This window comes from Hyalella azteca, unplaced genomic scaffold, assembly GCF_000764305.2.
Source record: "Hyalella azteca isolate HAZT.00-mixed unplaced genomic scaffold, Hazt_2.0.2 contig3500, whole genome shotgun sequence".
In the NCBI taxonomy this organism is placed as follows: Eukaryota; Metazoa; Arthropoda; class Malacostraca; order Amphipoda; family Hyalellidae; genus Hyalella; species Hyalella azteca.
Window position 1 is genome coordinate 72,642 of NW_025933749.1, and position 17,016 is coordinate 89,657.

The window sequence follows — 17,016 nt, forward strand, 5'->3', positions numbered from 1 at the left end:
AAATTAATGCTTATGGAACGTGGGGGGATCAGCTTGGGGGATCAGACTCAGACACAGGCGAGTCATGTATTAAATAATAATCTTGTCAATTGATTTCAATCAACATTTATAACGCTGAAAATCTTATCAGTAGATCTGATCTACTGCAATGAAAGAAAAAGCTAATTTCACTCCGTACCTATATGAGAAGTGTGCTTTATATTTTCTATACGCGGCAAAACAAAGTCCTTCCCACTTGAACAAAAATTGCAACACAAAACGCATCGTGAAACAATTTAACTGAGAGAACTAAATCAGCTTTCATTGTATTATTTTTTTTTAGAAATATTTACACCACTCTTATTTAGTATTTCTTATATTCATCGCTTTTGTGTGTTAGGCATTGATCGCGAGTAAATGAAAGATTCGTGCAACAGGAAAAATGCATGAAAACTTACGTGGAAGTTAGGCTTGGAACAAACGAGTATTGATCATTATCAGATTACGCGACATTTATTCCTATACGCAAATAAAATATCAAGTAGTCTTATTAAATTATTTAGAATATTATGAAGACAAAATAATCATGTTACATTATTATTGTATTGCCGAGAATCGAGATTACAAGTTCCGAGCTTTGCAATTGCAGAATGCAGGCACTGCAGCCAACAGTCGAGATCGTGGGATTCGTGGCAGTTCGTTGGGCGAAAGTACAAAGGCTCTGTGAAGATGACTTGGGGATGGTTATTATTGATTATGCTGGCAGTTTTGCCTTCTATAGACGCATCATCAGTGGAAAATTATTATTGTGGTGACGATAATTGTTATGATTGTAAGTCCAAATTTTATTTTTAATATTTAAACATAAGAAATGACATGGAACGTGCAGCTTTCTCTGGAAACCCTCAAATCGATAACCATAGCATTTGAATCGGCAGATTCGCCAGGCGGCCAGGGCCCAGGGATTTGTAGAATTATTCGCATATTAAAAAATGAGAGATTTTTTAGAAAATATTCTACTAATTCCATGAATTTGTTGAAAATTTATCCAATTCTATGTACCTACCTAGGTATATGATTCTAGGAATGAATGATAATTGATGCCCTGGACCTGGTATCATAGTGGTATGACTATGAGTGGTAGGCTTAGAGGCTATCCAGTATCCAATCATGGAATCAATGGGCATGATACTGAATTTACTGATTACTGATGATAGGCCTAGCCCTAGCCTAGTAGTTGACCTACTTGTTGTAGTTGTTCCACTAAAAAAATTCAGGAAGGCTAATAATTATATCATTTATATGTGATTATAATAATTATGTGAACAAGTGCTGAAGTGCATGTATGATATTGGATCTAAAATTTGTAAATGAGATATTACCCAGACTTACCCTTATAGCCTATCTATCCAATATTTAAAAAATGATAAAATTCCACTATATATATGAAGATAATAGAACTATAAAAAAAGTTCTAAGAATAGCAAGCAGAAATGGTCAGTTTTTCTTATTTTTTTTCTGATAGAAATTAGGCAATAGTCATTGAAAAAGGGTGAAATTGTTCTGAAGCACTGGCCAGGATGGAATTCTAATTTTGAAGGTTCATATATTATTTCGATCCACCAAGACCANTCACGGCTCGTAGAAATGGAATCACGGCTGGCAAATCCATAAAACCACGGCTCGAAAAATTCAGTCGCGGCTCGCCAAGTAGATATATTCCATACTAGCATGCCAGGGTGCAGAGGGTTGAACGTGGAAGCAGCATCAGTGCATCACCAATATATATGGGTTTTTAAGCCCAAAGCGTTGCCAACCATTTTCAAGATGCGTCGCCAGGTAGTTTTTAATGAAAAGCCATTTACGCTGAGTAATGAAAAACTATTTACAAGCCACAAACTTATTTACAAGGTTACCGGTACATGCACGTATTATCCCAAATAACTAATTTTACCCTTAAAACTGTCCGATTGTACAGCAAGTGTCAACTGAACATGTAGTAATGCAGTCTGACCGGGGGGCCAGTGTGGAATTCTGTATAGGTAATATATTCTCATGTCAATATAACAGGCTGGAATTCTAAGATTGGAAGTTCACTTATAAGAAAGCTTTCCACCCAAGGTGAAAAGCTTTCCTTTGATACAGTGCTCTGCCATGTTACTGACTATAAATTTAAAGATGGATCATAAGTGGACAAACTATTTCAATTGTATAGTACATTAGGTTTGTTATAGAATAATTTGGATGTCTCTTGTTTGATAGATATTTTTTATTTTTATTTTATTTATTGGATTTTTAGAAAATTTTCCCAGCCCTTTGTTCATAATTATCAAGTTTAAGTTAAGTATTTAGTTAACCAGTACTGTAGCACATATACCATATTTGGTGGTGGGGCTTATGGACACAACCAATCATAGCATGAAAGCATCCCCATCAACCAATCACAGCTTGAAAGCATCCCCATCAACCAATCACAGCTTGAAAGCATCCCCATCAAGTCAACCAATCACAGCTTGAAAGCATCCCCATCAACCAATCACAGCTAGAAAGCAAAATAATCTTACAATTCCATTAACCAATCACAGCTGGAAAGCTGAAAGGGGCTAAAATCACAATCTCATCAATCAATCACAGCTGGAATTCTGGAAAGGGATAGGATATCATGATATGTACATAATTGACTGAAAGTGTAAAGTTCCTGGCCTTTCCAAGCTTTCAGGTCCTGCTTTCCAATATGCTATGTGTACTGGTTAATTTAATACCCCTCTAGAATTCCACACTGCAATATAAGAAAACGTATCAAAAACCAACCCTACCAGGCTACCACCGCGTTACACCACCTTCCACTGCAATGAAAATTGATGAAATGAGCCCATTAGAAACTGCCGCACTTCCAAAATTGAGCGTGGTTTGACATCCAATCCTGTTGGCAACGCCTCAATCAAGTTAACTAGTCGTCTATCTGTAGGGTAGTAGACAAATTTTTGCAATGAATACATTCTAAAATAGAAAAAAACACATCCACATTTGTAAAAAATTCTCACGATTGGACAAGACCAACAAAGTTTTCGATTACACACAAAATTATGAGATAAACTTCTACTTTTTCACTGCGTACATTCACATCATACTTCCTATGTTTACGTATTTACAGGATGCCATCACACACGCTTTTGTTTTGGTTGTGTCTTGTTTGATTTCACAATAAATAGATTTGATTCACATTCCATTCTGAGATTTAAATGATCGAAAGTTTTTTTAAATTATAAAAACCCATTTATACATTCCAGATTTGAATTTTTTCCAATTTTTGCCCTATTATGTTGAATTTATCTTAATAAATTCACTTCAAATTCTGAATGATTTTTTCTGCCATCCTGCGTTTTCGAACGTTTTGTGTCTTTCAGAAAATGTTCGTTGTTTAAAATGGGAAACTATTTCATTAAATAAAAACTAGAGCATGTACCATTTAGTGCATTAATAATACAATTTAATTTAACCAGTAAAAATGAGCATCATAGGAATGAAAGTAATACTGTCATTCATACATCACAAATTGAATGACATTGGATGGATTTGATAGGTATTTTATTAATCCTGTTTATATATAAGAACAGAAATGACGCTTCTATTTCAGAATGACAATGGAAATGTTCCTTCTATTTCAGAAACTTTCCTTGAATTCACTTGCGAAGACTAGAGTTCTGTAATCAATAGAGTCTTTGAAATGACAAAATCATTCAATTTAAAATTTTTAGCTACGGTCAACCGGAGCTACTCGGGACAAGCGGGGCTACTTGGGACAGGCCTCCGACACAGCGTAAAACTGTTGTAGTAGCAAAACTAATTGGAATATTGCAAAACTAAAAATAGTGGCATAAACGTCAACATTTTTCCTTTCTATGTAATATAAAGGAAGTCGAAAAATACCTACTACATTTACTTGCTTTGAAAAATTCCTGAAAAAAATGGTGAAAAACTATATTTTGTAAAGTTACAACTGCTAAGGTATGTAGCAAAAAAAATATTGCCGTATTAAAAAATTTTACTTGCGTAAAAGTTGCACCTAGGTGTCGGCTTGAAAACGTAATTGACAGAATTTGCCTATCTCATTCCAAAAAGAAATGGCAGCTATTTCCGCAAGGTGGGGCTACTCGGGACACCCCCCTGGGGCTATTTGGGACACCCCCAAAAACGCATTTACGATAGAACCTCAGTTAGCAAAGGCTCCAATTACAAAAAAAAAAAAAAATTGATTAAAAACAAAGAATATTGATTACATTTACCTGGCTGAGGGAAAAAAAGTTCACTTTTCATCACACAAATTACAAGCCCTCTTGTAAGCTTACAGATACAGAAAAAAATGCTATAAGGCTGCAGATATGAAGCTTGCAGTGAACAAGGTTGTTGTAAATGCTCAATGGCATGTTCATGGATACAGTAATATCACATCAACAATACAGTAATATCCCATCAATAATAGGGTACCATCAACTGGGGGATTCAGCCATGTTCATAATGATGGCCAAAGCAGGTCATAAACAGTCATAAACAATGGCCAAAGTCACTCCAGTGGTTATGAACTGGTTTACAACCCTGGCGTTTACGACCCTGCGTTTACGACCCCAGCATGAATCAAAAACCAGGTGGAAGTCACCCCAGTTGAGGGTAATTAATGTTTATGGTAATATCATATCAATAAAGGAAAAACAAGTAAAAATCACAGAAAATGTCGTTTATTCTACCTCTACATCCTCTACAATGAAAGAGGAGGAATTCAGAGTACTGTTAGTAATGGATGAGTACGCTCTGCATGCTTCAAATGTTTTGAAATAAAGTTTTATTCCCATTGTCCCGAGTAGCCCCGACCGACAACGGGGCTACTCAGGACAATCTTTATTTTGCGTCTGGCACCTTAGGAATAGCATATGGAATTTTTTTGACAATGCCATTTGATAGCCCTCGCAAAGAGCTATTAAATGAGCCTAAATTTGTTTATGAAATGTTTCATCATAAGAAGTTATTAACAGTTATTGACAAAAAAACGATCAAATCTGTCCCGAGTAGCCCCGGTTGACGGTATATCTAAAATAATTAAATGCAGTGAATGGATATAAAATATTTGAATTGTGCACATGTTTATTTCAAACAGTGTTGGCTTTTCTCATATCTTAAGTCTCGTTTCAAGTCGTATGAGGTTTGTTTGGTTATCATTCAGTTTATGTTTAGTATTGGTTTATTGGTCTGAATTGAATGGGAACAGTGCAGTGACTGCAGTCAGTCACTCAGTCACTACTAGTTGGTGTGTATAGAGGGTAGAGTCTGGTAGATTTATAGGACATAAAACTAGTAGATCTATTGATAGTGTTGTGCACTGTGCTATCAGCTACCTATGTGTTATGTGACTCTTCAATGTTTAAAAGATCTGCTTTCCTGAAGTGTTTTTGTATATCTATTGAAGACAGTTAAATGGTGAATATTTAGCTCATTACCTTGCTCCATACAAACTTGACAAAGCTAATGAATAGACTTATCAGTAATTGTTTACCCAAAAATCCCCAAGTGGTAAACACCACCTTGGCCTGTTGGCCATTATTGAAGGCAATAAGTGCCCTTTTTAGCCATCCATTATGTTCCATATACTGTTATTGTTAGTAGGGTAATTGCAACATAAAAAATAACACTTCAAAAAGACAAAAAAGGTGAAAAAATAAAAAAAAATCAAATAAATAAAAAAAAAATCATGAAAAAAATGAAAAAAATCATTGATTTTCGATTTTTTTATATAAAAAAAAATAAAAAAAATCACCAACACTGGTACGTATCAAACATAAAATATGTCATATAGGTACCTATGGTAATTTTAACTTAATTTCCAAGTCGGTCAATGTTACGCTGTCATGGCTGCCATTAGGTGGTCAAAGTTCCCTCATTGGGGGGCAGTGCCCCCCATTTGCAAACTATGACACATTCCTAAAATTTGTCTTTTGCATATGTAGCTAGAAGAGTTCCACTACAATGCATCAAAACCTGGAGTTATTTTCCCAAAAAATGAAAAAATTGAAGGGGGTACTCTGACAGGCTTTAAATAATAGCTCTTTTTTGTGAGTCACATTATTAATTTTTTAACCTATTAGATATGCAAACTTCTTAAATCTTTCTACTGTGTTACATAGCCTCAGTATTAGGCCTTTGATGGCCATTGACAAAATTTTTCTATGTCAAATCGTTTGTGAGTTTTGGGGGTTTTTGTTAAAAAAACGAAAAGTGGTCAAAGTTACCCCGCCGGTCAAAGTAACCCCATTTTACGTTAGGCTAATTGCAACATAAAAATTAAACTTTCAAAAAGACAAAAAAGCTGAAGAAATAAAAAAAATAAAATGAATAAAAAAATCATGAAAAAATATAAAAAATCATTGATTTTTGATTTTTTGATTTTTTTTAATCAAAAGAATCACCAACCCTGGTTTAGTCAGATCTGGCTACAAATCCTCAATGATACCAGCAACACTTGAGGCCTAAAGGCTAAAGCTCCAATCTTGGTGACACACTTGCCAAACTGCAATGCAGTTGGGCAAACACAGGCACAGGATTGGAATTTGCTGCCTGACTGTGTATTTCTGTCAACATTTAGATAGGAAGTAATTCATCTTTTAGTAATATTGCAGCTCCATGTCTCCTATCAGAGTAACAATCCACAGATTTTTTAGAATCAATTCATTTTTAATTTGCTCTGCTCAAGATTTACACCAATTTCTTATGCATGCTAATGCTTGTATCCATGATACTACTTTACTAGTCTACTTATAAGACTATAAAAATGGACATGGAGGGAGAGTCTAAAATACTCTGTTAGTCTGATTTGCCACTATGCCTCCAATTTTGCATATATACCATCAAACGGGGTAATAAGGGATGGGCAGGGTAAATTGGGACAGGCGTCCCTCATTATGTAGAAATGTTATAGCAGCTAAACTAATCAAAATATTGCAAAACTAAAAATAGTGGTGTAAAGTTCAACATTTTTACTATCTATGTAGCATAAACTGATAGAGCAAGTTAAGAAATTGTACATTTTCTACCTCTAAAAAATCCCTGAAAAAAAGTGTGAAAAGTGAGATTTTGGAAAAGTACCTCTTCTATGGTCTGTAGCAAAAAAAAAAAATATTTGTTGTATTGAAAAATTTTACTTACATAAAAGTTGCACACTTGTGTTGGCTTAAAAATGTGGTAGATAGAATTCGATCTCATTAAAAAAAATGGTGGCCATTTCCGCAAGAAGGGGTAATAAGGAACACCTGGGGTAATAAGAGACACCACTAAAATCACATTTACAGCAGAATCTTAGTTAGCAAAGGCTCCCGTTAATGAAAAAAATCAATTAACAATGTTCAAAGAATTTTGATTACATTTACCCTGCTCAGTGAAAAAAGTTTCACTTGACAAAAAATTAATGCCTCAGGCATCACAAAATTGTGTATAGAATGTCATAGATAGAATTGAGCACTGGGCATCAAAGAATGAAAAGTAATTAACCTAAACTACGATTTACTTCTTCAAAAAATATGATGATTGTCACTAAAATATTCCTTCCTGCTTCAGGTGTTTTTTTACAATCTTTTTTGTTATAGTGAAATCACTCAACTCTATTAAAATTGTGCAGAATTACAAGCCATTCTGTGAGCTTAGAGGTACAGAAGAAATGCTATATGGCTGCTGATATGAAGCTTGCAGTGAACAAGGTTGTTGTCAATGCTCGATGGCATATTCATGGATACAGTCATAGCATATTAATAATATGGTAATATATGGATGAGGTAATATCAAATCAATGAAGAAAAAACAAGTAAAAGTCACTGAAAATATCCTTTATTCTACATTTACATCATCTACAAAGGAAGAGGAGGACTTCAGAGTGCTGTTAGTAATGGATGAGTACCGTCAAATGGGGTAAAAAGAGACGGGCGGGGTAAATCGGGACGCACATCCCACATTTTGTAGAAATGTTGTAGCAGCTAAACTAATCAAAATGTTGCAAAACTAAAAATAGTGGCATAAACTTCAACATTTTTACTATCTATTATGCATAAAGCTAGTCAAGTAATCAAACATTTACTATCTCTAAAAAATTGCTGAAAAAAGTGTGAAAAGTGCGATTTTGGAAAAGTACCTCTGCTAAGGTCTGGAGCAAAGAAAATATTCGCCGTATTGAAAAATTTTACTTGCATAAAAGTTGCACCCAGGTGTCGGCTTGAAAACGTAATTGACAGAATTTGCCTATCTCATCCCAAAAAAAAATGGCAGCCATTTCCGTGCAACGGGGTAAAAAACGACACCCCCCCCCGGGGTAATTAGGGACACCCTTAAAAATGCATTTACAGTAGACCCTCAGTTAGCAAAGGTTCCAGTTAACAAAAAAAATTGATTTACAACAAAGAATTTTGATTACATTTACCTTGCTCAGCAAAAAAAATTCACTGATTGAAAAATTAGTGCATCATCAGTTGTCACAAAATTGTGCATAGAATGCTATATATAGAATTGTGCACTGGGCATCATAGAATGAAAAGTAATTGACCTAAACTATGATTTATTTCTCCAAAANCTTAATAGTATTAAATATTATTTAAAAACCAGCATGATACATACATAATATAAATTACAGAATAAAACTGTACGAAATATTTTGGTGTAATGTTGTCAACCTCAGCCTGTTACTAACTTACTAGTGTCAACATGTTAGTTGTTACTTGTTAAGTTGTTACCAGTTACCACTTACAGGTTTTTTTCATCTTTCAGTTTGCTTACAGTTATTTTTACACAGTTATTTTTATGTTTTACCTTCCCTACATGGATGTCTACTTTAATCTACCAATCTCAAAAATGATCCACATATATATACAAAAACGACTGATTTTTATGTGTATATGTGGATAATTTCTTAGATTGGTTGATTAAAGTTCACATCCATATAGGGAAGGTAAAACATAAAAATAACTGTAACTTCTATTCACTGTATCTAACCCTGGGGTAACCCATACTAGTTTGGTTAGGTTAATTGCAATAAAGTTGCATTGATATGTTTTAAAAATGTTTTATTATCATTAAATGTTAATGAGTAAATCCCAATAGCAGAACAATAAATATTGAGAAATTTCCAATAATTTTGGCCATTGTAGCGGCTAATGTAGGGCGCTACATTTTACTGTAGCGGTAGCGGTAGCGCCTGTTACAATCTAGTGGGTATAGCTGTAGCGCCCGCTACATTTAGAGCATGTAGCAGTAGCGGTAGCGCCGCTACATTTCCAAGTAGCGCTGCCCAGCTCTGTCAATGGCATGCCCATGGATACAGTAATATCACATTAATAATACGGTAATTAATGAATATGGTAATATGATATCAATAAAGGAAAAACAAGCAAAAATCACAGAAAATGTCATTTATTTTACATCTACATCATCTATAATGAAAGAGGAGGACTTCAGAGTACTGTTAGTAATGGATGAGTACACTCTGCATGCTTCAAACATTTTAAAATTAACTTTTATTGCAAGTGTCCCAGATTTGAGATTTCCCTGTTCCCAGGGGTAAATCGGGACAGTTTTATTTTGCATCTGGCACTTTACAAATAGCGCATGGAATTTTTTTGAAGATGCCATTGGATAGCCCTTGCAAAGAGCTATAAAATGAGCCTAAACTTGTTTCTGAAATGTTTCATGGTAAGAAGTTATTAACAAAAAACGCTCAAAACCGTCCCTTTTTACCCCGTTTGACAATTCAATTTTCAATTCAATTTCAATTCAATTCAATTTCAATTCAATTCAATTTTTTTTAATTGAGTTTTATTTCAAGTGTCCCTTATTACCCCGTTTCCAGATAAATTCAGGAGGCTTTTTTATTGCGTCTATCACCTTACATAGAGCATATGGAATTTTTTTTGGAGATCCATGTGATAGCCCTTGCAAAGACCTTCAAAATGAGCCCAAACTTGTTTATGAAATGCCGTCAACCGGGGTAATTCGGGACGATTTTGAGCGTTTTTTGTTAATAACTTCTTACGATGAAACATTTCATAAACAAGTTTAGGCTCATTTTATAGCTCTTTGCGAGGGCTATCGAATGGCATTGTCAAAAAAATTCCATATGCTATTCCTAAGGTGCCAGAAGCAAAAAAAGAGTGTCCCGAATTGCCCCNATTACGTTTTCAAGCCGACACCTGGGTGCAACTTTTATGTAAGTAAAATTTTTTAATACAGCGAATATTTTTTTTGCTCCAGACCTTAGCAGAAGTAACTTTTCAAAATAGCGCTTTTCACCATTTTTTTCAGGAATTTTTCAAAGCTAGTAAATGTCGTATTTTTCGACTCCCTTTATACTACATAGATAGGAAAAATGTTGACGTTTACGCCACTATTTTTAGTTTTGCAATATTCCAATTAGTTTTGCTACTATAACAGTTTTACGCCGTGTCGGAGGACTGTCCCGAATTACCCCGCCAGTCCCGAGTTACCCCGGTTGACGGTGTTTCATTGTAAGAAGTTATTAACAAAAAATGCTCAAAACTGTCCCTTATTACCCTGTTTGATGGTATACCATGCCTGTGCTCTGTGAAAACCAATTTTCATAAAATGAAACCCTGCTGGCTGCTGGAGTTGCTACTGGGCAGAATTGCTAAGCAATTTGCTGCCTTACAGGACTCAGGAACAAGAGCATAATTATCATAAAAAAATCAGAATAAGGGTGTATATATTGTCCAAAGAGATTATCATTTGATAATAATTTTTTTTGTCTGAGCATTTTGGGAATAGTTTTCTTATTTTTATGAAATAAACTAGGCAAGGGCCATAAAAATCAGAAAAAAATGAGATCAAACATGGGCATTTTTTCTCCTTCTCACATGGCTTCTGACCAATTTTCTAGAATGGCCCATGCATGTGGGCCAGTGTTGAAAATATGTTCAAAGATGTTAGATGCTACCAAAAAATATCAATCAAATTTTTCAGATGCTACCAAAAAGTATCAATCAAAATTTTATGCATAAATTTATTACAGACTTAAGTATCATATATTGATTGCAACTCAGATAGAATTTGTTGGCAATAGTTTGTACTATTGGAGCTCTCATTATTTTTAATGATTGTTAACTTGTTTTATTTATAGGAATATATATCAGTAGTGTAAGCCAAAATTTCATGTTTTATAATAAAATATATTTGCTTGGAAGTCTGATTCCTTATTTTATTTAGAAATACATTTTGATTAATCCCTTAGGAATATTTATTTGTATTTACCTCCATATATTTCCAGTGCTTCAAATAACTCGGGAGGCAACCAAAGCAGATATCAAGCGAGCATTCAGAGCTGTTGCATCAAAAACCCATCCAGACAAGTTCCAGGATCCCAGTGAGAAAAGAAATGCTGAAATCAGATTCAAAAAGCTTGCAACTGCGTAAGTAATTCAACAAAGATATTTTTACTGCAATGTTTAGTTGCAGAAATGCCAATAAAACCTGTTGCTGCACTGTATATATTTTGTGAACAACATGCAATCACATGAATCGGTTGGTATTTATGGTGAAAAGATTTGACTATAATAGAATTGGATAAACAAGGTTTATAATTCATTTGCTCTTAGCTGTGTGCTATATGATGTATTCAATGCCATTAGATACTTATGTGTCAGTTCCACAACTTTTGCTCATTGCACTGAAGTTCTCACTGACAAATTTGTTTGCAGGTACGACATCCTGCGTGATGACGAGTTCAGACAAGACTATGATTACATGCTGGACCATCCAGATGAATTCTACATGAACTTCTATCGAGCTTGGAGACGTCGCAACTATCCCAATGTTGATGTCAGGATTGTCTTGGCTGTCACCATCTCGCTTATATCTGGTGTCCAGTACTACAATGGCTGGAGCAAGTGAGTTGACAGTTGAGACTTGGATAATTATAGAAAATTATATATCAATTTATATAATTATAATATAAAGTATGCTCTGGTCTTCAATCAAACCTGTATAAATGAAGAACTTCTGCCTAACTACACTAATTATAGAAAAGTGCATGTACAACGTATCATTTCAGATAATTTAATAATTAGTTAATTTCTTAATACGAGCAATCCTCATTTGCTCTATCTGACCTTGTTTCTGGGTTCCCTAACACTGGTAAGCATGCCGCTAATTTTTATATCTCAAAAAAAAAAAAATTAGTTACCGTGCACAAGAAAATGTAACAACTATTTGCTATCGTTGTCACATACCACCCTCTTGATCCCAGCAGCTCACCATCATTATATTCAAATTGCCTACTACCCCATGGGCTAATAATCAGGGCATTGAGTGAAATGATACAAATAATAGATTCTAGCCTGTACATTTTTGAGGCTTATATGTATTATTTAATGTACCTACACGATGAATTGACAGAACATCCAACTGTTATCTGACAAGTTGACAACAATACATACATGACAACAGTATGATAGCATAACCATACACCAAACAGTTTGTGAAGTTAATAACGTAAAATAGACAGAAATGGCAGCAGCATGATAATTCTTACTGCTCTAAGCTTTTGGGGCTGTTTCTAATGTAAAATTATTCCAGATTCAACGAAGCCATCAAGTTTTTTAGCTCAACACCCAAGTATCGCAATCACGCCTTGGAGATAGCGAAGCAGGAGGGACTACTCGGTGCTGCCAACGGTAGGTGACATTTACTGTTGCATTTTTAGTGCATTTTCTCATTTATGGAAAAAATGCCCTATTGACATGTCCGTCTGTCCGTGACTTCATGTTTTCGTCGGCGAGAAAATGCGCTCTCTGTAACTCACTGCAGTGAGTCTACTGAGTTTATATTTTTTCATCATCAAAGATTGCCTAAATCTGTCTAGTCTTCAACTGAACTGAGTTGTATGCCTTCACTGAGCATTTAATTTTTCCCAAATTTTTTATACAACGAAACTCTTTTTTATCAATAGAATCTTGATGAGAAAATTATAGTTTTATGCAGAGCTTGATTACTCATTACAAAATATTAGTAGGTTGTGTTTAATTGCATGAAGAAACTACAGGAAATGTTATAATGAGCATTACTCCACTTATCTTTAGTGGTGTAATTTCCAAGTATTTTTTTCAAATTTTTTAAATCTTGAGTGAACCAGCTGGTATAGAAAGAGAATAATTTTATTATGAAAACTGTATCTGCTTATGGAATTATGCAACATTCATGTACTTTAATAACTAAACAAATGAAGATGTTCTCACACTTCTGTCATTGAACCTTTGATAACTATCGTTTCTTATTACTTGAATCATTTTCGCTGCAGATAAGAAGAAGCAGCGCAGAATGACGAAGCAGCAAATAAAGGAAGAAGAGGAGCAAATTATACGAAAGGTTATAGAAGATAAAATGGACATAAGAGGCGTCTATGCCAAGCCCACCATCTAGTGAGTCTGGGTTATGAAACCAACTATGGAACTATGGTGTATTTCTAAACTGGCCTTAGTATGCTACCACAGACCTTACACTTTAGTTTAAAATTAGCTTTCAATTTTCAGTTATATCTCCAACACTACCTACTTCTATCCAGGAACACCTGGTCTTAGCAATATTACTACAGGTAATGTTAATGGATGTAATGTAATGTTAAGTTTTTAATATTAGTCGAGGAACTCCATCATCAATATTAAAGATATATCCTGAATGCCCGAATGCTATTTTTTCTTTCTATCAATGGAGACCTAAATGAGTTCGCTTCCTAATTTATCAGTATTACTATCACTTGTGTCGTATTTGCTGCACATGATGGGACATTGTTTATTTTTGAATTACAGTGACCTACTGTGGGTACAGATGGTGATGTTGCCCATATGGACGTTCCAGTATCTGGCTTGGTACTGCAGCTGGATCTACAGGATATGGATCCTCAAGAGAGATTACGAGAAGGAAGATAAGAACTACCTCATCAGGAAGAAGATGTGCATGAGCCAAGGCCAATATGATGTGAGTGATGATGGTTGGTTTCTTTTGGTCCTACAGCCATTACTTTCCCGGGGTGCAGTGATGTAATGGAGGCGCGATTCTGTGTGCCTGAGGTGTTACATTTGTTGAGGCTCAATCGTCTTGTCTCTAGCTTATAATTGCCTGTGGTCTCAACTTACAGCCGCTGCGAGTGCTGCATGCTGCACCGACATTTGAAAATGGTGACATCACATGCACCTAAAATTTCTCTAAAAACTTATCAAGCGAATTTTTGTGACGCAATGGGTTTCTGATGTGTCAGCCATCTCTCATTCCTTAATCTGGATTCTTGGAATTCATGTTAGGAAGTTTGGCCGTTTATTGCGTATGAGTACCAACGAGGCTGCAAAAAAAAACTATTTTGACTAACGATGTTGCAGTCTTGCAGATAGAGCAATGTAGCAGCGCCGCAACTAATGAGCCTACTCTGATGACAGTGGTAAACTGGCTCCTTTAAGTAACCCGCTCTACATTGTTTTGTTCTGGCCGTGAAAATTTCAGATCATGGCGAGGGCGGTCTTCGAACGACGAAGCTTGGGGAAACTGAGCCAGATTATTCCATAGTTGTTGAATAATGGACTTCTGATCATTGGATCTTGGAGTAGGTTTATCGATAATTATATTTTATCGCAAAAATTCAACCTGGCCTGGTTAAAATTTTTATAAACTTATGTCGATATAATTTTTTCGCCAGGCCCTGGACGACGAGACTCGCGAGAAGTACCTTAAGCTCGAGCTGTGGAAACAGGAAAATTTTCAAGTCTGGAAGGCCGAACGTGATGAAGAAATTCGCATCAAGCAAGCGTCTTCTGGCCGCTTCAAGAGCTACCGTCGCTACCTCAAGAACAACGGCCCCGGTCGAATGTATTTTGATGACTAATTAATATGGGAGTGTGAGCGTCGTTTCTTGTCGAATTTGGTCAGTTCATTATATTCATGAAGGGAATCTCGATGTTTACTTTTTTTGTTGCGATTATCTTGCTGTTGAGAAAAAAAAGTAAATTTGTTACTTGGTTTATCTGTAATTTGGTGTTTGGTTTTTAAATTTGGTGATAGAAATTCTTCATCAATTTATTCGGCATCATCAAAGTAATTGAGGGACTCCGCTGCTTTACCAAGAAACCACCGGACGAAGTCTCCTGCAAGCGGAATTATTAAGACGGTATTTTGAAATTGATTTATTTAGTTGTCACAAAAATTCCCAGAGGTGGTGTACATCCAGAGTGTTTTCTTTTTCAATCCGGTTGTGGCATTCGATAGAAAATTACAAGAAACTGATGTAAATTAAGAGATTAGATTATATAATTCGGTATCGTAACGGAGGCAGATTTTGACTGCGCAAATTGCCTATAAAGAGTTGATTTCAATGCGTCTTTGCCTCAGCAGCCGTTTGCAAACTCCCCTGCAGCAATTTCAGTTCCACTTAAAAAATCTCTTTACTTGTATTAACAAATTATTTTGAATGATAGATAACAGTAGAATGTTCATGTTACTTCTCGATATCTTGAGTAGAACTTGAGGCTGGTGATGATGTCGATTATTGGATTTGTTGCTGTAAATCTTCATTTGAAAGTTCCCCGTATGATGCCAGTATCAGGTTAAGGAAGAGACCGATGTGTTTTGGCTTTCCTAGGCACATATTTTCCTGTTGTGATCTTGAAATCGAATTTGCTCTTTTCCATGTTAACCAGAGCTAAGCCTAAATTAATATTTGGTTAGTGAAAATTTCATTAAATTTTAATTAATTCTAATTCTTGTAAAGGTTGCAATGTCCACTGATGTTCCTGCCATGCGCACGCTATTAACTTGCTTGATGTTCATATTCATCTGTAAGACAGTGTAAGGCCCGTGTCACCAATTTATCGTGCTGCTCAAAGTTGCTAGCAGTTTTCTCAGCTGTTGGCCTTGATGAAACCATTGGAATCTACCAAAAACGAACAACGATCCGGAAAGACCAGATTTTTCTCGTTATCTCATTCATGTTGTGAGAATAGAGTTTAGTTACGTATTTGTATTCCATCTATAGTCATTATTTCACTTGGTTTGTGAAATAGTTTGTGTTGCAATTGTCAGAGGTTGTTTTAGTAGGTAATTAGTTTGCGTCAGGCTCACGTGGGTAGAATTTCTGTACTGGTAACTTGCAGGTGGCACTAATTACGCTTGCGAACGGTTTGGGCGAGAGGTCGTTTTGTTCCATAGGTCGATGTCGTCAATTGAGATATTATAATATATGACATACATTTTAAGGGTTTATATTAATAATTTATCTCCATTAACAATAGTTTAAAATGAATTGTTATTTACTTTCTGTAAGTTCAGCCGAATTTTTACATTGACGTTCTATCAGGTGAAGCAAGCGTTTATCGGTCAATATCTTCAAGTCCTCTCCCGCAAAATGAGGGAACATACCGTACGTTGACTCTATGACGTTTCTCAGGTTTATTTACATTGATGCAGTCACAATCAAATTGATGATCACTTTCATCTTGTTTGAGGCAGGGAATGTCGATTTATTTTTAGATACTCTCCGATTGTTTTCTTCACATTAGCAATGCAATTAAAGGGGCTGGTAAGCACCTGACCATAGCTTGGTACAATTTGTCGTCATCAATAATAGTTCTTTTACCTTTACATTATATAAAGGTCGCAAATGAAGGCTTCTGTTACTTAACAAAAAAAAAACATTCAGTAATGAATATATTTACAGATAGTACCCCCCCCCCCACTTCCAGTATTAGAATTCATGGAATTCTCAACTCTATGCATTATTTTCTGTGCACAATGCGGACAATTCGGGTTCATTACAATGAAGCATTTCTCCACGTTTCTATTTTTTTCCAAAGATTCTATGATGTTCTTTACGGTGATTCTTGCATGCATCGAATGAAAATCTTGTAATGTATCACTTTGGTTGGTAAACTTCCCTTGAAGTTCACCAACCGTAAGGCAAGTACCGTATCACTTCACTTTCTCACTTCGCACCGCGAACCGGCAAATTAACTTGGC

At 35.4% G+C, this 17,016-nt stretch overlaps 1 protein-coding gene across 1 annotated transcript; it reads left to right on the top strand.

Moving 5' to 3' along the window:
- The first annotated feature begins 634 nt into the window (after positions 1-634).
- LOC108665279 (dnaJ homolog subfamily C member 25 homolog) lies at positions 635-16,830 on the top strand. The gene is made up of 7 exons (XM_018152014.2): positions 635-811; positions 11,288-11,429; positions 11,718-11,906; positions 12,595-12,692; positions 13,316-13,436; positions 13,824-13,992; positions 14,705-16,830. The coding sequence occupies exons 1-7, from the start codon at positions 709-711 to the stop codon at positions 14,888-14,890; spliced, it is 1,008 nt and encodes a 335-aa protein (XP_018007503.1). The 5' UTR covers positions 635-708; the 3' UTR covers positions 14,891-16,830.
- Positions 16,831-17,016: the final 186 nt, after the last annotated feature.